Below are 21,193 nucleotides of genomic sequence, written 5' to 3' on the forward strand. Positions count from 1 at the left end.
TCATTAATACCCCAAGCCTGCCTTCTGATGACATTGTGTAGGATTTGGGAGGAAGAGAAGGCAGTTTCTTGGGGTGTGCTGGCCAATACTCCTTGAGCAGAATTCTGCCCTCAGAGGTGCCCCTATATTTTGCCTTTAAACTCCCTGGTCTTCTGTATCCCTGCTTTGGTGAATCCTCCCAATTCCGCTGCAGCCTGTTTGCTAGATACTGTGATATTTTGTTGTTTGTTGCTGTCTGTCTTTCATACTGGAGCTCAAGGCAGCAATATGTGTGGACCCCAGCGCAATTGCTGCACCCTGTGGCCCTAAGGCAGTGAGCCTGATCCCTGGCTTATCACACAGCTTTATTGCAGTCCACCGACCCAAAATACACAGTTCAACAATAGTATATTGTTATTAAGATATGAAATCAGCCTTCCTATCCAACAGAGGAGCTTTAGCCTGTACATACCGATTTCTCATTTTTACCACCTCCGAGAGGAATTTTGCTACAGACAGTGTAATAGTATCAAACTTATCCTCAAGGAGAATCTGGACATTTCAGGTTGTTCTATTAGTATTGGATTGATTAGGTAAAGGTAAAGGTACCCCTGCCCGTACGGGACAGTCTTGACAGACTCTAGGGTTGTGCGCTCATCTCACTCTATAGGCCGGGAGCCAGCGCTGTCCGCAGACACTTCCGGGTCACGTGGCCAGCGTGATGAAGCTGCTCTGGCGAGCCAGAGCCACACAGGGAAACACCATTTACCTTCCCGCTAGTAAGCGGTCCCTATTTATCTACTTGCACCTGAGGGTGCTTTTGAACTGCTAGGTTGGCAGGCGCTGGGACTGAGCAACGGGAGCGCACCCCGCCACGGGGATTCGAACCGCCGACCATGCGATCGGCAGGTCCTAGGCGCTGAGGTTTTACCCACAGCGCCACCCGCGTCCCTAATTGGATTGATTAGATGTTGTCTAATCCTGTTTATACAGACTAAAATGCAATAAAATGTGTTCCATACATTCAACACCCTGGGAACATGGGCACAGCCTATCTTGGTATGGGACACCAGCCAATCTTCCCCATAGCACTTCAGAAGGGAAAACATTTAACTCAGCTTTAGAAAACAGACGAAAGTTAACCTGGCTGTTCTCTCTGCCCCCTTTCTCATTGTGCCCCAGGCGCCTTGTGGGTTTGTGTGGTCCTGAGCCCTCACTGCAAGCTGGAGGAGCGGACTCTGTGGCTGCAGCTTCTGAAGAAGTGGAACAAGCTGGATATCTGTCCTCTGGAGGAGGGAAACTACTCCTGCGACAGCAACGGAGCCAACAGCACTTTGCCGCCGAACCCAAACCGCAGTGCAGGTAGGGAAGCCCAGGCCAGAACATCGGGGGCTGGGGAGGTCAAAGTTCCTGGTCCTGGGCTTGATTGCCTTCCCCTACAATCTTTTGGCGATAATGGCTAGTAGTCAATAAAGTCATTGTCACAGGCAGTATGCTAGGGAGTGTGTTTGGGGAGAATGTTGTTGCAGCCAGGACTCTGCATCTAACACTCATGCATTCTACCTCCTGTGACCTACTATATAGGATTTATTGCAATGATCCATGGTACGGTTGCCATAGTCCCAAAGTGAAAATCTGGACAAAGTTGTAGACTTTAAAAAAAAAATACCCCAGCTTTTTTCTTAAAAAATCACCAAAGTTGCTATACATCTGGGTTTCCCCGGACATTTTGTCGATTCGTCAAAAATCCACTGGGACGCCATTTTGGCAGTCTGATTCCCAGGTGTGTCCAGGAAAAACTGGACATATGGCAGCCCTAATCTATAGAGGTAACATACGTGAAGAGATACCTCTCTTTTAAATCAGAACCAGTGAAGGCGGTGGAGGTCTTGTGTGAGTGTCTGGAGGCGGTTGGAAGATGGATGGCAGCTAACAGATTGAGGTTGAATCCTGACAAGACAGAAGTACTGTTTTGGGGGGACAGGAGGCAGGCAGGTGTGGAGGACTCCCTGGTCCTGAATGGGGTAACTGTGCCCCCAAAGGACCAGGTGTGCAGCCTGGGAGTCATTTTGGACTCACAGCTGTCTGTGGAGGCGCAGGTCAACTCTGTGTCCAGGGCAGCTGTTTACCAACTCCATCTGGTACGCAGGCTGAGACCCTACCTGCCCCCGGACTGTATCGCCAGAGTGGTGCACGCTCTGGTTATCTCCCGCTTGGACTACTGCAATGCGCTCAACATGGGGCTACCTTTGAATGTGACCTGGAAACTACAACTAATCCAGAATGCAGCAGCTAGACTGGTGACTGGGAGCAGCTGCCAAGACCGCATAACACCGGTCTTGAAAAACCTACATTGGCTCCCAGTACGTTTCTGAGTACAATTCAAAGTGTTGGTGCTGACCTTTAAAGCCCTAAATGGCCTCGGTCCAGTATACCTGAAGGAGCGTCTCCACCCCCATCGTTCTACCCGGACACTGAGGTCCAGCACCGAGGGCCTTCTGGCGGTTCCCTCACTGCGAGAAGCCAAGTTACAGGGAACCAGGCAGAGGGCCTTCTCGGTAGTGGCACCCGCCCTGTGGAACGCCCTCCCACCAGATGTCAAAGAGAACAACAACTACCAGACTTTTAGATGGCATCTGAAGGCAGCCCTGTTTAGGGAAGCTTTTAATGTTTGAGGCATTACTGTATTTTAATATTGTGTTGGAAGCCGCCCAGAGTGGCTGGGGAAACCCAGCCAGATGAGCGGGGTATAAATAAATTATTATTATTATTATTATTATTATTATTATTATTAGTGCCATATAACCATTGAGATCTTACTGAGATATGCAATGACAAGCAAGTTTATGACAATTTGGTATGCAGCTCTTGCTGACAAAAGAGCGAAAAAAAAGGAGGATTGTATCCTTTTTATTTTATATATCTGTGCACACCCGTAGAGCTCCTGACCCCATTGTCCCGGTGCTCCTTTTGGAGAGGTGCCCTGTCCTCAAATATATCCCCACTCCAGATTTGTGCAGCCCACATTTCTATGATGACGAAAGCAAACAAAATTTAGCACTGAGAATCCGTTTCTATTTAAAATGAAATGTAAATTGTTATTGGTTGAAGTTACGTTTTAGGAAAGCGTTCTAGTTAGATTTAAACCAGTGTTCCTGTCGGAGGAGGAGCTTGGTGCTTTTCTGGGCCCAAACTCTTCCGTAATTTTCACCTGCCCTGCTCTGGCCTGTTTCCTCCTTGGCAGCTGGTGTTCGGCAGACCGTCTTTGGCCGCGCTATCAAGGCTGCAGAGCTTCGCTGGGGCGATTGTCACCTGCAGAAGATCCTGAGCAGCGACTGCTACGGTGTCTCCTTGAAGAGTGGAAGTGACAAGCTGGGCTTTGACCCCCAGGGCCACCCGCTCTGGCTGGGCGATGCCTTCCCCATGGCCTGCGCACGAGTGGACGCCTTGCGCTCCCATGGTTACCCTCGAGAGGCCCTGCGCCTGGCTGTGGCTGTGGTCAACGCCATGCGCTTGCAGCGACGCCATCAGCTGGAGAGCTACAAACAACAGAAGAAAGGCAAGCGGGGCTTAGCACACTGGGATGGGAGGGAGGTAAGGAAGGAGGTAAAGTTTGGCAGCAGAGCCCAGGCCTCACCATCCCGGCAGGACTGCAAAAGCGACGCTGGAGCTTGGAGAAGGACAGGGGCTCCACTACTTTCAGGGTGCTTCTGAGGTCTGGTCCCAGAGTGGGCAATGGAGCAATCCTGGTCCAAAAATGGACTTGCTGGTGAGGATCTGGCACATGTTGCATTGGGTTTCTGTTCATTGAAAGCAGCAGAGAACAGTTGAGACACACGGTCTTGTGAGTTTGAGCAGTGATGGTCCTGGAGGTGATGGAGGCAGCTGCCGGCCTTTTCCACGACTGCTTAAGCACACAGCATTGTTTTCGGGGACTGATGTTTGGGGTGGGGCTGCTTGGGCTTGGGGCTTGGTGTCTGAAGTATCCCTTCCTCTTCTCTTCCGCTACCCAGAGCTCTTGCACAAAGGCACAACCAGCATCACCAACCTGGAGGGATGGGTAGGGCACCCCCTGGACCCCATCGGTTGTCTCTGCCGCACCTTCCTGGAGGCCTGCCGGATGGATGATGAGGTGCTGGCCCTCTACCCAGGTACTGTGGGCACATGGGGGAAATGAGGGTGGGGATCCACCTGAGATTAACTGACCGTAGCTGAGGTTCTGATAGCCAAAAGATCATTTTGGGCAAATGATTTGGGCCATGGTGGTGTGAAAGGGGAGGGATTTAATTAGAAGTCAGACTATCCTCCACCAGGGTCAGGGCCTTTTCAGTGATGGCTCCGACCTGGTAGAATTCTCTGTCCCAGGGCCCTTCAGGATTTAACCTCCTTCCGTCGGGCCTGTAAGACAGAGCTATTCCGCCTGGCCTTTAATTTGAATTCAGCCTGATCTTTTATTTCCCTTCTCTTCCCTCCCCCTCCCCTTTTATGAAGATCACCCGCTCTGAGACCCCACAGCTAATTCTCCCCTGGCCTCCTCGCTGGCCCAAGTAGGACCAATTCAGCCAGCTAGCCCTGGGGATTATCTAATTGATTTTTGATTTTTATTGTTATTCATGTTTTTATACTGTATTTTATGCTGCTTTTATAATTAAGTGTTTTAAATTTGTTGTTAGCCGCCCTGAGCCCGGTTTTTGAACCGGGAAGAGCGGAGTATAAATAAAAAAAAAAATTATTATTATTATTCTGTGGCCATATGAGGAAAGGGCTCTGCACATGTTGGGTTTTGACTGTGCAGGAGCTTACCCTTGTCTAGCCAGGTTGCGGCATGGCCACACACAGGCTTGCTGCAGCGGTGGGGCAGCTGCCTTCTGTGAGCCCAGCTGTGGGAGCTGGGGGCTCTGTTCCTGCTCTGTGGTCCTACCTGTGCGACCTCTCCCCAGATTCTGCATCAGAGCCCAAGAAGGCACTCTACCAGCACATTCCAGTGCCCTCAAGTCCTGGTGAGTCGTACTTCATGCTGGCCCTGGAGGTGGCGCTCCTGGGGCTCGGGCAGCAGAGGTCCATGCCGGAGGGGCTCTACGCCCAGGACAAAGTGGTGCGGAGTGAGGAGCAGCTGATTGGACTCCTGGACGAGATGGAGCTGGATGAGCGGCTGGTTCCTGTGCTCCGCAAGCAGGTGGCCCTGCTCCTGGATGGTAAGGGGACAATGGGTTGGGCTGGGGGTTCCATGGGTCCTGTAGACATGACACTCCCTCACCATGCCTCTGAAGGGAGCAGAGGAGGTAGCGAGGGTCTCGCAGGGTAGAGGGAAGGGATTTGCTCTTGGACGATGGAGAACAGATGGGGTGCAGGGAAAGTAGAAGGCCTCTTGAGCGCCTTCAACGTTGGGTGCTTAAGAGAGAACCCGTGTGGTAGAGTGGGGAATGTGACATGTCGGACTAGGACCTGGAAGATTGTGGATGAAAGCCCCACTCAGGTGTGGAGGACTCTCTGGTCCTGAATGGGGTAACTGTGACCCTGAAGGACCAGGTGCACAGCCTGGGAGTCAGTTTGGACTCACAGCTGTCCATGGAGGTGCAGGTCAATTCTGTGTCCAGGGCAGCTGTTTATCAGCTCCATCTGGTACACAGGCTGAGACCCTCCCTGCCCGCGGACTGTCTTGCCAGAGTGGTGCATGCTCTAGTTATCTCCCGCTTGGACTACTGCAATGCACTCTACCTTTCGAAGCTCAAAACGGCCTTCCGGCGGTTCCCTCACTGTGAGAAGCGAGGTTACTGGGAACCAGGCAGAGGGCCTTCTTGATAGTGGCGCCTGCCCTGTGGAATGCCCTCCCATCAGATGTCAAGGAAATAAACAACTATCTGACTTTTAGAAGACATCTGAAGGCAGCCCTGCTTAAGGAAGTTTTTAATGTTTGATGTTTTATCGTGTTTTTAATATTCTGCCGGGAGCCACCCAGAGTGGCTGGGGAAACCCAGCAAGATGGGCGAGGTAGTAGTAATAATAATAATAATAATAATAATAATAATAATAATAATAATACACTCCCTGGGTGACCTTGGGCCAGCCACTATCTGTCCCCATCACTTGAACATGAACCTGACTTGCAACATGCTGACCGTTGGATGCAGGCTCAGATGTTGAGTCGCTGGCAGAGAGAGGGGTTGGTTGTGTTGGGGATGCTGAGTCCCCTGGGGATCGGGGCCCTGCGTGATGTTACTGCTCCACGGTGGCGGCCTGCTGGGATATGGAGACGAACCAGTGATACCAGCTGGCACAAACCAGCCCCAGGTGGCTAGCTGTCTGCTGGGGAATTGTTACTTGCCCTTGTTCTCCTCTCTTCTTGGGCAAAGTGCTTTGAGCTGGCTAATCAATCTGTTAATCGCCCGCTTGCCTGTTCCTCTCAGGGGGACCCTTCAGTGGATTTGGGGAGGTCGTCTTCCGTGAAACTGTTCCCATGCACACCTTTGCTCGCTACCTCTTCACAGCCATGCTGCCATATGACCCCGAGCTGGCCTACCGCTTGGCCCTGCGAGCCATGAGGTATGTAGACCCCGGCATACCCTGCTTCCCCTTTGCTGGGCTTGCTTTATTTGTAGAGCCACACTTCACAACAAAAGTTTTCTGGGTGGCTCACAACCCATTTCTTTTTGAAACATTGAAACGTTGATTAAAACACAGTTTGCAGTGGTGCCTCGCAAGACGAAATTAATTCGTTCCGCAAGTTTTTTCTTCTTGCGAGTTTTTTGTCTTGCGAAGCACGGTTTCCCATAGGAATGCATTGAAAATCAATTAATGCGTTCCTATGGAGACCGCTTGCCAGGCTGGCGGTGCGGAGAAGGGCTTTTCTCCCCACCGCAAGCCTTCAGGACAGGTATGGGAACAGAGGGGAAGGCGTGCAGCGCTTCTCCTCTGTTCCCGGGGCTTGCGGTGGGAGGAGGGTTTTTCCTCCCCACCGCCAACATTCAGAACAGCATTCTGAATGTTGGCGGTGGGAAGGAAAACCCTCCTCCCACTGCAAGTCTTCAGGACAGCCTTTCGAAGGCTGGCGGCGGGAGGAGGTCTCACCGCCCCACCGCCAGCCTTCGGAGCAGGCTTCCAAAGGCTGCCGGCGGGAGGAGGTCTCTCTGCCCCACCGCCAGCCTTCGGAGGAGGTCCGAGGACAGTGGGGAAGACGTGCTGCGCTTCCCCGCTGTCCTGGAGATTTGCCTATGGGCTTTCGTCTTGCGAAGGAAGCCCATAGGGAAATTCGTTTTGCGAAGCGCCTCCAAAACGGAAAACCCTTTCGTCTAGCGGGTTTTTCGTCTTGTGAGGCGTTCGTCTTGCGGGGCACCACTGTATTGTTGTATTTTTTAATTATAGTTTTTATTGGTTTTCAATTACAATCCAATAATAGCCTCATTATAACAATGCCAAATTATAATACACTTTCCAATACCAATCATTCAGATACCAGATTATATAATTTAGGTGCCCCCCTCCCCCCGGTGTGCTAGAATTGATGATTTACTTTATTTCTGCATTCCAAAATCTTACTTATTTCAATTACACTCTGGTCAAAACAACAATCCCTTATCCAACAACTTCATATTGTCACATTAAATAATTTATAATACAACAAGTGAGGCAATCAAACTATATCCTTGCTCTTCATGTGTGTGGCAGTTATTCTGTCTGTGATGTTTCTTCCTGTTTAAAGCTGAGAAGATGTTTTTAAAAGGTCTGGCTGAGAAGGGTGTTGAAAAGGCCAATAAAGATGGCACCAGTCGAACCTCTCTGGGAAGGCTATTCTATAGCTGGGGAGGGACCAGGGCCAATAAGGCCTTCTCCCTAGCGCCTACCTGCCTCGCCTTCGTTTGAGGGGGGTATTCAGAGTCAGGCCTCTGAAGAGGATATTGAGGTTCCAGATGGTACATAGGGGAAAGTGCTGTTTTCTAGTGGTGGAGGAAGGGGGTGCGGTGGGGGCTGTCCTACCCAGGTGTCATCCCTGATGGGGGGTGACATTGCCGCGGGCGGCCCCCTGGGATGCTTGCTGCAGGCGGCTAGCCCTGCCCCCCCCAGGTGCAGAGCATGTGTGGCGCTCCTGGTGCCAGAGCATCTAGCTCTGTCTCTGCTGTTCTCCTACCTTTTGCTGTTCCTCCTCCTCGTTCTTTGTGGCCAGAATCCAGTCCAACAGGCCTTGTACTGTGTCCTGCTTCGCTGTGTTTCTCCACTTCCAGCCCTCTTCCTCTCCCAGGCCATCCCAGGCTCTTTTCCAGCTGCTGCCAAATACCATCTGCCAAATACCATCAACTGGAATCATTGAAAGTACTGTAGATTCCGGCGTATAAGATGACTTTTTAACCCTGGAAAATCCTCTAAAAAGTCGGGGGTCATCTTATACGCCGGGTATGGGGGTCATCTTATACGCCCGGCTAAGCTGGCTTCGCTGGGCAGCTTCCTCCCGGCACGGAGCGGAGCCCGCCGCTCACTGCCACTGCCCAGTGAAGCTGCTGTGTATAAGACTGGGCGTATAAGTTGACCCCCCAAATTGGCAGCTGCCAATTTGGGGGGTCGTCTTATACGCCCAGTTGCCTAATACGCCAGAATCTGCAGTAGTGCTACCCAAAGGGAAGGGCCTTGCCGCTTCCCATTTCTGGCTTCTCCACCCTCTTTCCAAATTCTGTTTCCCCCAAATATCTGCTTGAGCCTGGCCTTCCTTTCCTGGGGTCCTCTGCTTCTGGCAGGCAAGGCTACCGGTAGTCCCTCTTTTTCTGCCACAGCGACAACCTCACCCAGTTTCCCTCTCAATTCCTGCAGGCTGCCCGTGTTGGAGACAGTGCTGCCAGCCAGCGACATCTTGCACCAGAACCCCCTGGACTCCATGATGGCCAATCGCTTTCCCCGCTGGTTCACCCTTGGCCACTTAGAGACGCGGCAGTGTGAGCTGGCATCAGCCATGCTTACAGCAGCTAAAGGTATCCCCAGCTGTGGATGGAGCTCAGAGGTCTGGGAGCCACAGGTTTTTCTCCTGCTCCGGAAGGGAGAAGAGCATCCGTGCTCAGAGCAGTGGGCCAGAGGCGTGGGGTCTATTCTTGGCTCTGAGAAGAGTATAAACACTTTCCTTTCCTTGGCTCATTCTAGGGGACCCCAACTGGCTGCGCATGGTTCTGGGCTCCATCCAGCAAAATATCCACTCTCCAGCCTTGCTCTTCAAGCTGGCTCAAGATGCCTGCAAGACAGCCACGCCAGCTAACACGCCCCCAGACACCACCTTGCTCAACATCTCCCTGGAGCTTGGCCTGCAGGTGAGGGCGCGTTTGCAGGTGCAGGGCCAGCGCCATAGCCCAGTCCTCTCGGCTCTTCAGTTTTGTTTGTTTTTCTAAATAAATGAATGGAAATGTTTTATTGAAGATTTACAAATAAACTGTAAACAGATAAGAACATTGGCAGGATTATTGGAATAACCTGCTGTTTTATAAGAGTATATATTTAAAGTAGATGTATAAATGAGTAAATTAATTTGGAATAGGCAGAAAATATTTTAAAAAACGCTTTATCAGTACAGAACATAACATTTTACATCAAAATAAAGGATAACCCTGTATCATACAGGACAGGTGGCAACCCTAGCTGAGGCAGGCTTATTAAGGAACTGCCCATCAGCCAAGTGCCTAAATGAATAATTTTTCTTTTTATAAATTAATGTTTTGTTTATGAGCTTCAGTTTTATACATTTCAATAATTTATAATATCTTCAACATCTTGAAACTCGACTTCTCCCTCTTTCTGTGGTTCCTTAAATTTGTTTTTTTATATTTTCTGCCTATTCCAAATTAAATTAATTTTAGGCTCTTCAGCTTATACTCAGCAGATGGAGGATCCCGAGCGAGAGAGTTCTGCTCATGATTTTTGTGCAGGAAAACAATAGATTCCTTTAGGATGTGGATTCTCACTAACCAGGGACACTGAGCTTTTTTAAAAAAGGAATTTTAAAACAGTATCTTTGTACCATTTGCTCATTTCCCACCCACTATCCTTGCTAAAATCAAGTTACTTCCTGGATGAGCAAGAGGTTTCTGCATTCTTGAAAAACTGTATAATTTTTATGGTAAATGCATGTTGAACTTTGATTGGTAGAGTTGAAAGGGACCCTGGAGTAGAAAGTTAAGCGAAAGTCTCCTGCATTGTCTTTGTGCTGTTCTTTTCTCCCCTGGGAGCCAGCCGTATCACAAGGCGCTTTCTTGGAGTTCCTCCTGTCCTTTGAAGGTCTCCTTTTGCAGGTGGGGAACTTGAGAGGGAATGAATGGTTTCACCCTAGGGGCACGCAGGGTGGAAACTGCCTCTTTCCATGCCTACCACTGGATTGTAGTGCTGGATGCTTGTCTGAGACTTCACTTAATAGTAGGAGCAGCAGCAAGAACAGCCATCCTAGGAAGGGAGGGCATCCCAAGTGGGCTTCTTCAGATTCCTCGTGGCTCCTTCCTCACAGTCTTGCAAATGTCTGTCTCCCGCTGCTCTTCCCGTAGGTGATGCGAATGACGCTCAACACCATGACCTGGCGACGGAGGGAAATGGTCCGCTGGCTGGTCAGCTGCGCCACTGAGATTGGTGAGTGCTTGTCATGTGGCTGCTGGGGCAGGCGGTCACTCTGCCGCAAAAATGTCCTTGGTGGCCACAATAAGGAAATTTTGTCCGTGGCATGATTATTTTCCACCTAGTCTTTCGCAAGATTGAATATACTGCCTTCGGCTGCACTTGAGGGTTGGTTTCAAAAAACTCCACTGGAAAAACAGTTATGTCTCTGTGGAGATGGCAGTATGGAGTCAGTGGCTCATGTGCTTCTGGCTTGCACTCTTCATGAAGATTTGAGGAGTGAGGTTATTACCCCTCTATTATTGTCCATGCCGGGTCCCTCAACCATTGCCGCTGTGTCCTTTCTTTTAGCAGATCAATAGTAATAATAATAATAATAATAATAATAATAATAATAATAATTTATTTATACTTGCCCTCCCCAGCCAAGCTAACAAGCAATAATAAAAACAAGTTGATTGAAATACAACTTAAAAAACATGATTAAAATACAGCATTAAAACATTAAAATGCAGCCTCATCACAGGAGGAGAAAGTAAAAAAGAAAGAGGGGGAGGGAATCAAATTGATTCCAAGCCAAAGGCCAGGCGGAACAACTCTGTCTTACAGGCCCTGCGGAAAGAAATCAGATCCTGCAGGGTCCTGGTCTCATGAGACAGAGCGTTCCACCAGGCCGGAGCCAGTGTTGAAAAGGCCCTGGCTCTGGTTGAGGCTAATCTGACTTCCTTAGGGCCCGGGACCTCTAGGGTGTTGCTCTTTATGGACCTTAAGGTCCTCCGTGGGGCATACCGGGAGAGGCGGTCCCGTAGGTACGAGGGTCCTAGGCCGTGAAGATGATCAGGTGACAGCAAAAACTGCAAGGTGTTTAATGGGGGCAATTAGAATAAGATCTGTTATTGACGTAAACCTCCAAAATATATTTTCTGTAGTTAAGTTTTTACCTCTACAGTACATTTTTAAAAATTACCATGGGTAGTGGCTGATGCAAATAAAGATTCTTCTGATTCCGATTCCTTGATGGGTCCTGCTCCTTTCCCACCAAAGAGAAGACGGCCTCTCGGGAGCTGCACCTTTCATGCTTCCCCTTTGCCCACAGTGCTCAGGGTCCACACCTTGGGGGTGGGTGCTCTTTGCTTCGTGACTTTTGCGCTTAACCCCCCCCTTTCCCTTTCAGGTGTCCAGGCCCTGATGAACATCATGCAGAACTGGTACACGCTCTTCACGCCTATTGAGGCCACGACCATCGTGGCCGTGACGGGCACCACGCACGCGACGCTGCTGAGGCTGAGCCTGAGCATGGTGCAGCGGGAGGAGCTGTGCAGCTGCGCACGGACGCTGGCGCTGCAGTGCGCCATGAAGGACCCGCAGAACTGTGCGCTGCCGGCTCTGACGCTTTGCGAGAAGAACCACGCGGCCTTCGAGGCGGCCTACCAGATTGTGCTGGATTCGGCGGCCTCCGCCGGCATGGGCCACTCCCACCTCTTCACCGTGGCCCGGTACATGGAGCACCGCGGGCTGCCCTTGCGCGCCTACAAGCTGGCCACCCTGGCCTTCTCGCACCTCAGCATCGCCTTCAACCAGGACACCCACCCCGCCCTCAACGATGTCCTCTGGGCCTGCTCCCTCAGCCAGTCGCTGGGCAAGAACGAGCTGGCTGCCATTGTCCCGCTGGTCATCAAGAGTGTCCAGTGCGCCCCCATGCTCTCTGACATCTTGCACCGCTGGAGCCTTCCGCCCCCGGGCCTTGCCTCACTGGGTGGGGGGCGCCGCGGGGCAGGGGGCGCCGGTGCCGGAGGGAAGCTCTTTGCGATGGACAAAGCCCCTCTTTGCCAGCTCCTGGAGGCTGCCATGGCTGCCTACATCAGCACCACTCACTCGCGCCTCACCCACATCAGTCCCCGGCACTACGGCGAGTTCATCGAGTTCCTGGGGAAAGCCCGCGAGACGTTCCTGATGGCGCACGAAGGGCACATGCGCTTTAGCCAGTTCCTTGACAACCTCAAACAGACCTACAAGGGCAAAAAGAAACTGATGTTGCTCGTGCGGGAGCGCTTTGGCTAGGGGCTGCTCTGGGGCGCGCATGCTTTGGCTGGGGGTGGGGAGGGTGTTCAGAGGGGCACCTCTCTCCCCTTGATCAGAAGGACATTAGCTTGGAGGGTGGGGTGGTAAGATCTGTTTCCCTTGAAGCACTAGTGCTTTGGGGGCAGGGTGATGAAGCGGAGCCTGGACTTCTGCCTGGGTTCAGAAACCCCTTTACTTGGAGGTGGGAGAGCAGCGAGGTCTCTCTTCCCTTTGGCGGAGGTGCTCCGGGGCTGTAGCAGATGGGCCTGCACTTCGGCTGGGGGTCCCATGTGGAGGCCCTTGGGGTGGGGAGGGTTTTTTTTCCTGCAACACCTGGGCTGAGCCTCTGTTGGAAGCCTGAAGCCCCAGCTGCTCCCTCGGCTGCCTCAGTGGGGCAGGAAGGAGTTGGGCTTGTTCTTTGGCTCCAGGAGTTGCCGGTTTTTCAGTATTAACTTGCAGGAATGCAAACAGGAAGCCCCCCACACTTTGGTTGAAGGGTCCAAGCCCTGGCAGGGTCTTGCAAGTGGTGGGGGGGGGGGGTCCAGTCCCATGGAATTTCACAGCTGCTGTTCTGATGTCATATTTCAAGCCTAGCAAGTCGGTTTGGGCTTTGTTTATGCAAGCTCAGGTGGGATGCATGAATGCCGATCATCTTCCCTGCTGAGACCCGCATGGGCTCTCTCGGCCCCCCCCCCCGATCCCTTTAGGTCTGAAGTCCCAAACCTGTGTGTTGAAGTCTGGAGACTCAAAAGAGGGGCTTGAGTGTCCTTAACAGGGCTGGGGTAGGCGACCCGTCAACTTCTGATACCTCCTTGCACTGATAACATTTGAGTTGCTCTCCCTTCATGTCGAAAACATCTGGAGCAGACCCCCTAGTGCCAGAAGGGGGGGGGGCTCGCTGCCGGAGCTGCCTAAGTTTTTCCAGTGCAAATGTTCTCCAAGAAGTCGAGCGACGAGGGGAATAACTTCCTGCTGGATGAGCCAGTAGAAGAGTTGCTTGCTTTTGGTCTGCTGGTGGTAGGTGGGGCACGTTCTGGGGTTCACCCGGCCCGATCTAATGAAGCAGGTGGTTGCCCACATCCACTGAGGCCAGGAACCCTGCTGCATCCCTTTTGTGGAATTTCACCTTTGCAAGAGACCAGGAAGGCATAAGGCATCTGTCTCGGTCCCCAAAATGGGGTGTCTCGCATACGTTACATTCCCCCCCCCTGCTGCCACAGAACGCAACCTGTCACTCCAAGCAAACTGGCTTCTCCAGTCCCTCACCCGTTCTTCTAATTCCATTTGTGCATGGGGGGGACATCCTTCTCCCCCCTGCTCTTTCCTTCCCAAGCATGACTCCCTAACTTCCCCCCACCCCTACCAAATTTGTCAGTATTTCAGCTTTCCCTTCGGCTTTTAGCTTGTCGGTTGCAGGTTGGCGCCAGGCCCTACTTGCGGGGGTTGGGGCACTTTAGCCATTTTGGGGGGGGGGCCCAGTGTCCTCTTCTGTCCCTCTCCCTCTAGAACTACCTTTGTTTCCAGTTAATGCCCCTCAGACTCCTACAACTGAAGGATTCCCGTTCTCTGGCTCCTCCAGTCTAGAATTCTGGAGCTGCTGGTGGGTAGACAGTTCATACCTCAAACCTCCTTCCCTGTTTCAGGATGATGCTGTGAAGTGCCAGGCATGCCAGAAATGTTTTGCCCTTCCAGGTGGCTGTGCCACAGTGGTCCAATAAACACCCCCCCCCCAAAAAAAAGCCTTTGGATGCTTTTCGGGAAGATCTTGGGGCTCACCCCTTGCGCCACACCTGACTTGGTTGGTTGGCGCCTGTTAGATCTTGCCGCCTGGGTGTCTTGCGCAGCCGGTCCGGTGTTTCCCGTGGAGGAAGGCGGGGGGAGGTCTCTAAGTGGCCCTAGTGGGGTGCTAAATGGTATTTCCAGAGACATCCCGCTCCAAAATCCCACTTCTTTTTTCTGCTGGATAAAATCTACTCAGGAACAAACCACAACAAGCTCATGCTACTAATTAGATTATTGTGATGACAAGATAATGTTTTAAAAAGTTAATATATATGAAGAGGCCAGGGGTCCCGAAGGGGCTCCTTTTCGTGCGCATGGGGCCAAGGGGGCTGCGTCCTGCGCTCAGCCCCTCTTGGCCCTTAGTGTTGGTGGAGATGTTGGTGTGTTGCACAGCTCCACTTTGGAGCCAGCTAGTCAGTTAGTTTTAAAGTTTCTGGGTTTATTTCTTTGTTTCCCTGTATTAAAAAAAAATCCTGTAATTTTGTAAATTTTTTTTCTATTTATTGAATCATTTATTGTATTATTTTGTAAAAGGTTTAACATAAACCGCAACATTTGTTTTTTTGGCTTCTCTTTTGGAGATGGTGTGTGTGTGTTGTTTCTCACTGTTTTCTTGCAAATGATCCTCAAATGAATTGACTCACCTTGGGTAAAAAGGTAAAGGGACCCCTGACCATTAGGTCCAGTCGTGACCGACTCTGGGGCTGCAGCGCTCATCTCACTTTACTGGCCGAGGAAGCCGGCGTACAGCTTCCGGGTCATGTGGCCAGCATGACTAAGCCGCTTCTGGTGAACCAGAGCAGCGCACGGAAACACCGTTTACCTTCCCGCCGGAGCAGTACCTATTTATCTACTTGCACTTTGACGTGCTTTCGAACTGCTAGGTTGGCAGGAGCTGGGACTGAGCAACAGGAGCTCACCCCGTCCCGGGGATTCGAACCGCTGACCTTCTGATCAGCAAGTCCTAGGCTCTGTGGTTTAACCCACAGCGCCACCCGCGTCCTACTTTGGACCAAAACCCCCACAAACACTGACTTATATGTGGGTGCCCAGGGTGCTGGGGCAACGCTGCTGAAGTTGGTGCTGCACTGCTTCCGTCCACTCTTGCTGCTGCTGCCAGGAAAGACGCCGTGTTCTCACTGAGCATTACATCCAGCCTTGGCAAACAAGGTTTGCTTTTGGCTTTCCACCCATGGTTTGTTTAGAGGAAAGAAACCACAAGCCAGAGTTGAGACACGATGCTAAGCAAGACCATGATTTTTTCCCCAGAAGTACAGGGGAGGATCAAAGCATCTGCGATCTCAGCAGCAGCACATGCACTCCTTTAAAGCACAATCTATAACTATGGCTTAAAGCAATGTGCCAATCAGATCTTATTTGTACCTCCAGGACTAAAATGCATGTTAAACCTCCCAGCTTTCATATTTCCCAAATGCGCCAACACCATTCTCTGGTTAAAAGGCATATCAAAAGATGCTTAAAATATTCATAAATGTGTGTGCTCAGAGAAAATATATTTAGAGATACAAGTACAAATGCATACTTTGTGCGGGATGCATGCTGGAAGAAGACAGAGCAGACTTTTGAGTAAACATACATGCACATGGGTGACATAGGAATAGGCTGCTTTGCCCATCCCTGCCCTTAATCTAGGTTTGTCCCTGTTCCATGCCTTCTTGAGCATTGATGGTTCAAATTAGCTTCTCATGTAACATCCACGTCTTCATATGCTACCACTCAGTGGATTTGTAACTGGCTGACTGACCGAACCCAAAGGGTGCTCATCAATGGTTCCTCTTCATCCTGGAGAAGAGTGACTAGTGGGGTGCCACAGGGTTCTGTCTTGGGCCCGGTCTTATTCAACATCTTTATCAACGATTTGGATGATGGACTCAAGGGCATCCTGATCAAATTTGCAGATGACACCAAACTGGGAGGGGTGGCTAACACCCCAGAGGACAGGGTCACACTTCAAAACGACCTTGACAGATTAGAGGACTGGGCCAAAACAAGCAAGATGAACTTTAACAGGGAGAAATGTAAAGTATTGCACTTGGGCAAAAAAAATGAGAGGCACAAATACAAGATGGGTGACACCTGGCTTGAGAGCAGTACATGTGAAAAGGATCTAGGAGTCTTGGTTGACCACATACTTGACATGAGCCAACAGTGTGACGCGGCAGCTAAAAAAGCCAATGCAATTCTGGGCTACAACAAATAGGAGTATAGCATCTAGATCAAGGGAAGTAATAGTGCCACTGTATTCTGCTCTGGTCAGACCTCACCTGGAGTACTGTGTCCAGTTCTGGGCACCACAGTTCAAGAAGGACACTGACAAACTGGAACGTGTCCAGAGGAGGGCAACCAAAATGGTCAAAGGCCTGGAAACGATGCCTTATGAGGAACGGCTAAGGGAGCTGGGCATGTTTAGCCTGGAGAAGAGGAGGTTAAGGGGTGATATGATAGCCATGTTCAAATATATAAAAGGATGTCATATAGAGGAGGGAGAAAGGTTGTTTTCTGCTGCTCCAGAGAAGCAGACACGGAGCAATGGATCCAAACTACAAGAAAGAAGATTCCACCTAAACATTAGGAAGAACTTCCTGACAGTAAGAGCTGTTTGACAGTGGAATTTGCTGCCAAGGAGTGTGGTGGAGTCTCCTCCTTTGGAGGTCTTTAAGCAGAGGCTTGACAACCATATGTCAGGAGTGCTCTGATGGTGTTTCCTGCTTGGCAGGGGGTTGGACTCGATGGCCCTTGTGGTCTCTTCCAACTCTATGATTCTATGATTCTAGGATTTCATAATCAGGTTGGATATAGTGGCTTGTATTCCTTCATGCCCTGAAAGATAGAAGTATAAGGAAAGCATACTGAAATTCAATCAATCAATCTTTATTACGGTCCAGAGATCCAACAAATCGTTACAAAGCAATACACAATTCATATAGCCTACCTCCAGGTTAAACAAGCATTTTGTTCAGAATATAGGGATCATTGGTCCTTGCAACCACCGATAAAAACTTTGCCACTGCTAATGTTCTAGCGTTTGTCCAGTCTTCCAATAGGAACCTGACATAGTGAGCCTCTGATTTTCCCGGGAAAGGTACCAGCAAGGGTAAACCAGCCCTGGCTTGCTCATATTTTGCACAGTGCAACAAAATATGTTTTATGGAATCAATGTCTTGAGCACACGAGCAAAGCCTGTCCTGGTAGGGAACTCCTCTCAACCTGCCATTACATACTGAAATTGTATTTCACAACCTGTCCCAAAATGTGCCTGTGGCAGAAAGTCTAAATAACAGGACTTTGATAAGTATATGCAAAGGTAAATTTGAACACCGCTGCTATCAACCTCCAGTCACTGAAATGGTTGCCTAGCTCGAGCTACCTATTTCTCAACAAGTTTTGGGGTGAGGTCCTTGGCAAACCTGCAGGGCAGTTGTAGCACTGAGAACTCTATAAGTCATAATACAAGCCTTGAATGAAACCCAACTGTGCTGGTTGGGACATTTACTTCCAGATTACATAGTCCTGAGTCACAGATAGGGAGCAAGTAATGACTGGCACACAGCATTTAATTATTAGCAGGATGGTGGCAGTGCCCCTGAGCCCCAGCCTTGATACTGGGGGCCGCATGGGCAGATAAAGAAAGGAGGCTTGTGCTAGAATGAGCAACGGCTGCTTGTGGGTCTTGAAGTTCTCTGAAAGCTGATCTCCCAAATTTGAAATGCTTCTCGGGGTGTTTTTGCATGTGAAAGATAGAGACAGACAGACAGACAGACAGACAGACTGACCCACCTGTTCCCACCTGTTTCCTGATTGGTTAAATGCACAGGTGGCACTAATACAAAAAGCATTTGTTCAATGTCACATGGCAGCTGTTGGGTTGTGGCTGTTGTTGCACTCTGTGTGTCTGCATATCACCCAATCAAAGCGATAGTACCAACTGACAACATGAAGTGCCAATCAGTCAATGAAACCAAAACATTTCACCAAATATTTGCATAGAAAACAGCAGTATAATATTTGGCACCAATTTACACAGGAGAAGAGGAGTGGTAAACTGAGGTCAGCTCTAATTCCTGTAACAGATCTCACATGGGAGCATAGATGAGGATGTCCTTGTGTCAGCCTCTGTTAGTGGAGCTTCAAGCAATTGTCCTCTCTGGGTATCACTACTATAAATTTGAAGAAAGACTCCTATGGCACCTTGAAGCTGGGAGCAGAGGAGGCAAACCTGTGGCCTTCCAGAAACAGATTGTATCTTCTTGGTAAGCCTAATGTACACCACTTAAGAGACGCTGGTGCTCAACGATACATAAATTGTTCAAGCAAAGGAGATTAAAAACCAGCTCATTTTAACCATACTGTACAATCAGAACAGGTTTGCTGTTCAAGTGCTGGAAGTTTGATCTCAGCAGGGTCTGAGTGCCACAGAGTAGGGTCCACTGTTACTGCTCACTGGGTGGAGGGGAGTTGGAGCCCAGTGGCCTCTGTAGGGCCATACAGTCCTCACTTGGGTCTGAAAGGGGATCAGGTTTTCTTGTGGCATAAGGGACTGTATGTAGCCTTTAGTCTTCAAAGACAACCACCAGGAACATAACAGCACTCTGCGGCAATTCATAGAATCATAGAGTTGGAAGAGACCACAAGGGCCATCGAGTCCAACCCCCTGCCAAGCAGGAAACACCATCAGAGCACTCCTGACATATGGTTGTCAAGCCTCTGCTTAAAGACCTCCAAAGAAGGAGACTCCACCACACTCCTTGGCAGCAAATTCCACTGTCAAACAGCTCTTACTGTCAGGAAGTTCTTCCTAATGTTTAGGTGGAATCTTCTTTCTTGTAGTTTGGATCCATTGCTCCGTGTCCGCTTCTCTGGAGCAGCAGAAAACAACCTTTCTCCCTCCTCTATGTGACATCCTTTTATATATTTGAACATGGCCATCATATCACCCCTTAACCTCCTCTTCTGCAGGCTAAACATGCCCAGCTCCCTTAGCCGTTCCTCATAAGGCAATTGGCTATTCCTTCTTGGATTTATAGCTTTCAGAGCCACAGTGGCACTTCCAGAAGGCGTAAAAATAATAAAACCAAGGGCAATAGCAGAACATCTGAAGAAGTTGGATCCATTAATCTTCGAGGCTCGGTTTCTGCTCTAAAAGACTAACCCTGCCTGCTGTGTAGCAGAAGTTAGAAATGCCTGAATTTTAATTAAACTAAAGGTCAACAAAGCCTGACTGACTACAGTGCCACAATAGGTAAAGGTAAAGGTACCCCTGACCGTTAGGTCCAATCATGGACAACTCTGGGGTTGTGTGCTCATCTCACTCTATAGGCCAAGGGAGATGGCATTTGTCCGCAGACAACTTCCGGGTCATGTGGCCAGCATGACAAAGCCGCTTCTGGCGAACCAGAGCAGCGCACGGAAACGCCGTTTACCTTCCCACCAGAGTGGTACCTATTTATCTACTTGCACTTGACATGCTTCCGAACTGCTAGGTGGGCAGGAGCTGGGACCAAACAACGGGAGCTGTACCTCAGGTTACAGACGCTTCAGGTTACAGAGTCCGCTAACCCAGAAATAGTACCTTGGGTTAAGTACTTTACTTCAGGATGAGAACAGAAATCGGGCGGCGGCAGCGGGAGGCCCCATTAGCTAAAGTGGTGCTTCAGGTTAAGAACAGTTTCAGGTTAAGAATGGACCTCCGGAACGAATTAAGTTCTTAACCCGAGGTACTACTGTACTAAGTAAAGTGAGCCACAAATGTGCATGTACTGATTTATATGTATCGGTGCAAAATTATAAATAAATGATATAATTTAAATATAAATATACGTGCCCACTCAGCCTGCTATTGATGGGCAACTTTATATTTGAACTGGACTTGGATCAGATAGCCCTTCAAATAGAGGAACATCTTCAACTCCTGTCTTTTCTAAGGACACCTGGCCATCCTCACAGTCTGTCTTACATCTTTAAACAGAAACACTGTGTTGGAGGGCTGGCTGGGCTGGTGGTTCTTCCAGCAGTGCATGGGCTGAGTTAGCTCACCTGGATGCCTAGTGTTTGTTTTCCTCTTGCATGATAGTAAAGGATGACTCCCGTCCAGGTTGCCCAAACCAGGGAGGGCCATGACTGGCGGTTCCGTTTTGCAATCGTAGTTTCTTTCCCTGGAGGTAGTTGCATGGGTAGCACACAAACAGCCAGATGCAGCAAATTTAGGAGGAACTAGATACAAGCTACCATAAGGAAGGGTGGCGCTGTGGGTTAAACCACAGAGCCTAGGACTTGCCGATCAGAAGGTAGGCGGTTCAAATCCCTATGACGGGGTGAGCTCCCGTTGTTCAGTTCCAGCTCCTGCCAACCTAGAAGTCTGAAAGCACATTAAAGTTCAAGTAAATAAATAGGTACCGCTCCAGCAGGAAGGTAAACAGCATTTCCATGCACTGCTCTGGTTTCGCCAGAAGTGGCATAGTCATGCTGGCCACATGACCTGGAAAAATTGTCTGCGGAGCGGACAAACGCCAGCTCCCTCGGCCTGTAAAGCAAGATGAGCACCGCAACCCCAGAGTCATTCACGACTGGGCTTAATTGTCAGGGGTCCTTTACCTTTACCTTAGACCATGAGGAAGGGTGCTCAGGCAGGGACAGGTCATGCGCAAAACTCAGCCGGATGAGTCACCCAAATCAGCGCTGCCCACACAGAGGTTGATTAGCTGGGCGGGGTAGCCCTGAGCACCTGTTCCTAAGCACCAGCCTGACTGCACCAGGCCCAAGGGAGGCTGCCTGTATC

At 50.0% G+C, this 21,193-nt stretch overlaps 1 protein-coding gene across 1 annotated transcript in view; it reads left to right on the forward strand.

The window, feature by feature from the left end:
* Nucleotides 1-14,970, forward strand: part of ZSWIM4 (zinc finger SWIM-type containing 4) — a 41,414-nt gene extending 26,444 nt beyond the window's left edge. The window contains exons 6-14 of the mRNA XM_083592934.1: nucleotides 1,162-1,341; nucleotides 3,224-3,538; nucleotides 3,993-4,130; nucleotides 4,920-5,174; nucleotides 6,387-6,522; nucleotides 8,779-8,936; nucleotides 9,103-9,266; nucleotides 10,488-10,569; nucleotides 11,729-14,970. Coding sequence (XP_083449060.1) covers nucleotides 1,162-1,341; nucleotides 3,224-3,538; nucleotides 3,993-4,130; nucleotides 4,920-5,174; nucleotides 6,387-6,522; nucleotides 8,779-8,936; nucleotides 9,103-9,266; nucleotides 10,488-10,569; nucleotides 11,729-12,615 — 2,315 coding nt within the window. The 3' untranslated portion in view covers nucleotides 12,616-14,970. The remainder of the gene's footprint in view (nucleotides 1-1,161; nucleotides 1,342-3,223; nucleotides 3,539-3,992; nucleotides 4,131-4,919; nucleotides 5,175-6,386; nucleotides 6,523-8,778; nucleotides 8,937-9,102; nucleotides 9,267-10,487; nucleotides 10,570-11,728) is intronic.
* The last annotated feature ends 6,223 nt before the right edge of the window (nucleotides 14,971-21,193 follow it).

This window comes from Podarcis filfolensis (genome assembly GCF_964270895.1).
Source record: "Podarcis filfolensis genome assembly, chromosome: 17".
Taxonomy (NCBI): domain Eukaryota; kingdom Metazoa; phylum Chordata; class Lepidosauria; order Squamata; family Lacertidae; genus Podarcis; species Podarcis filfolensis.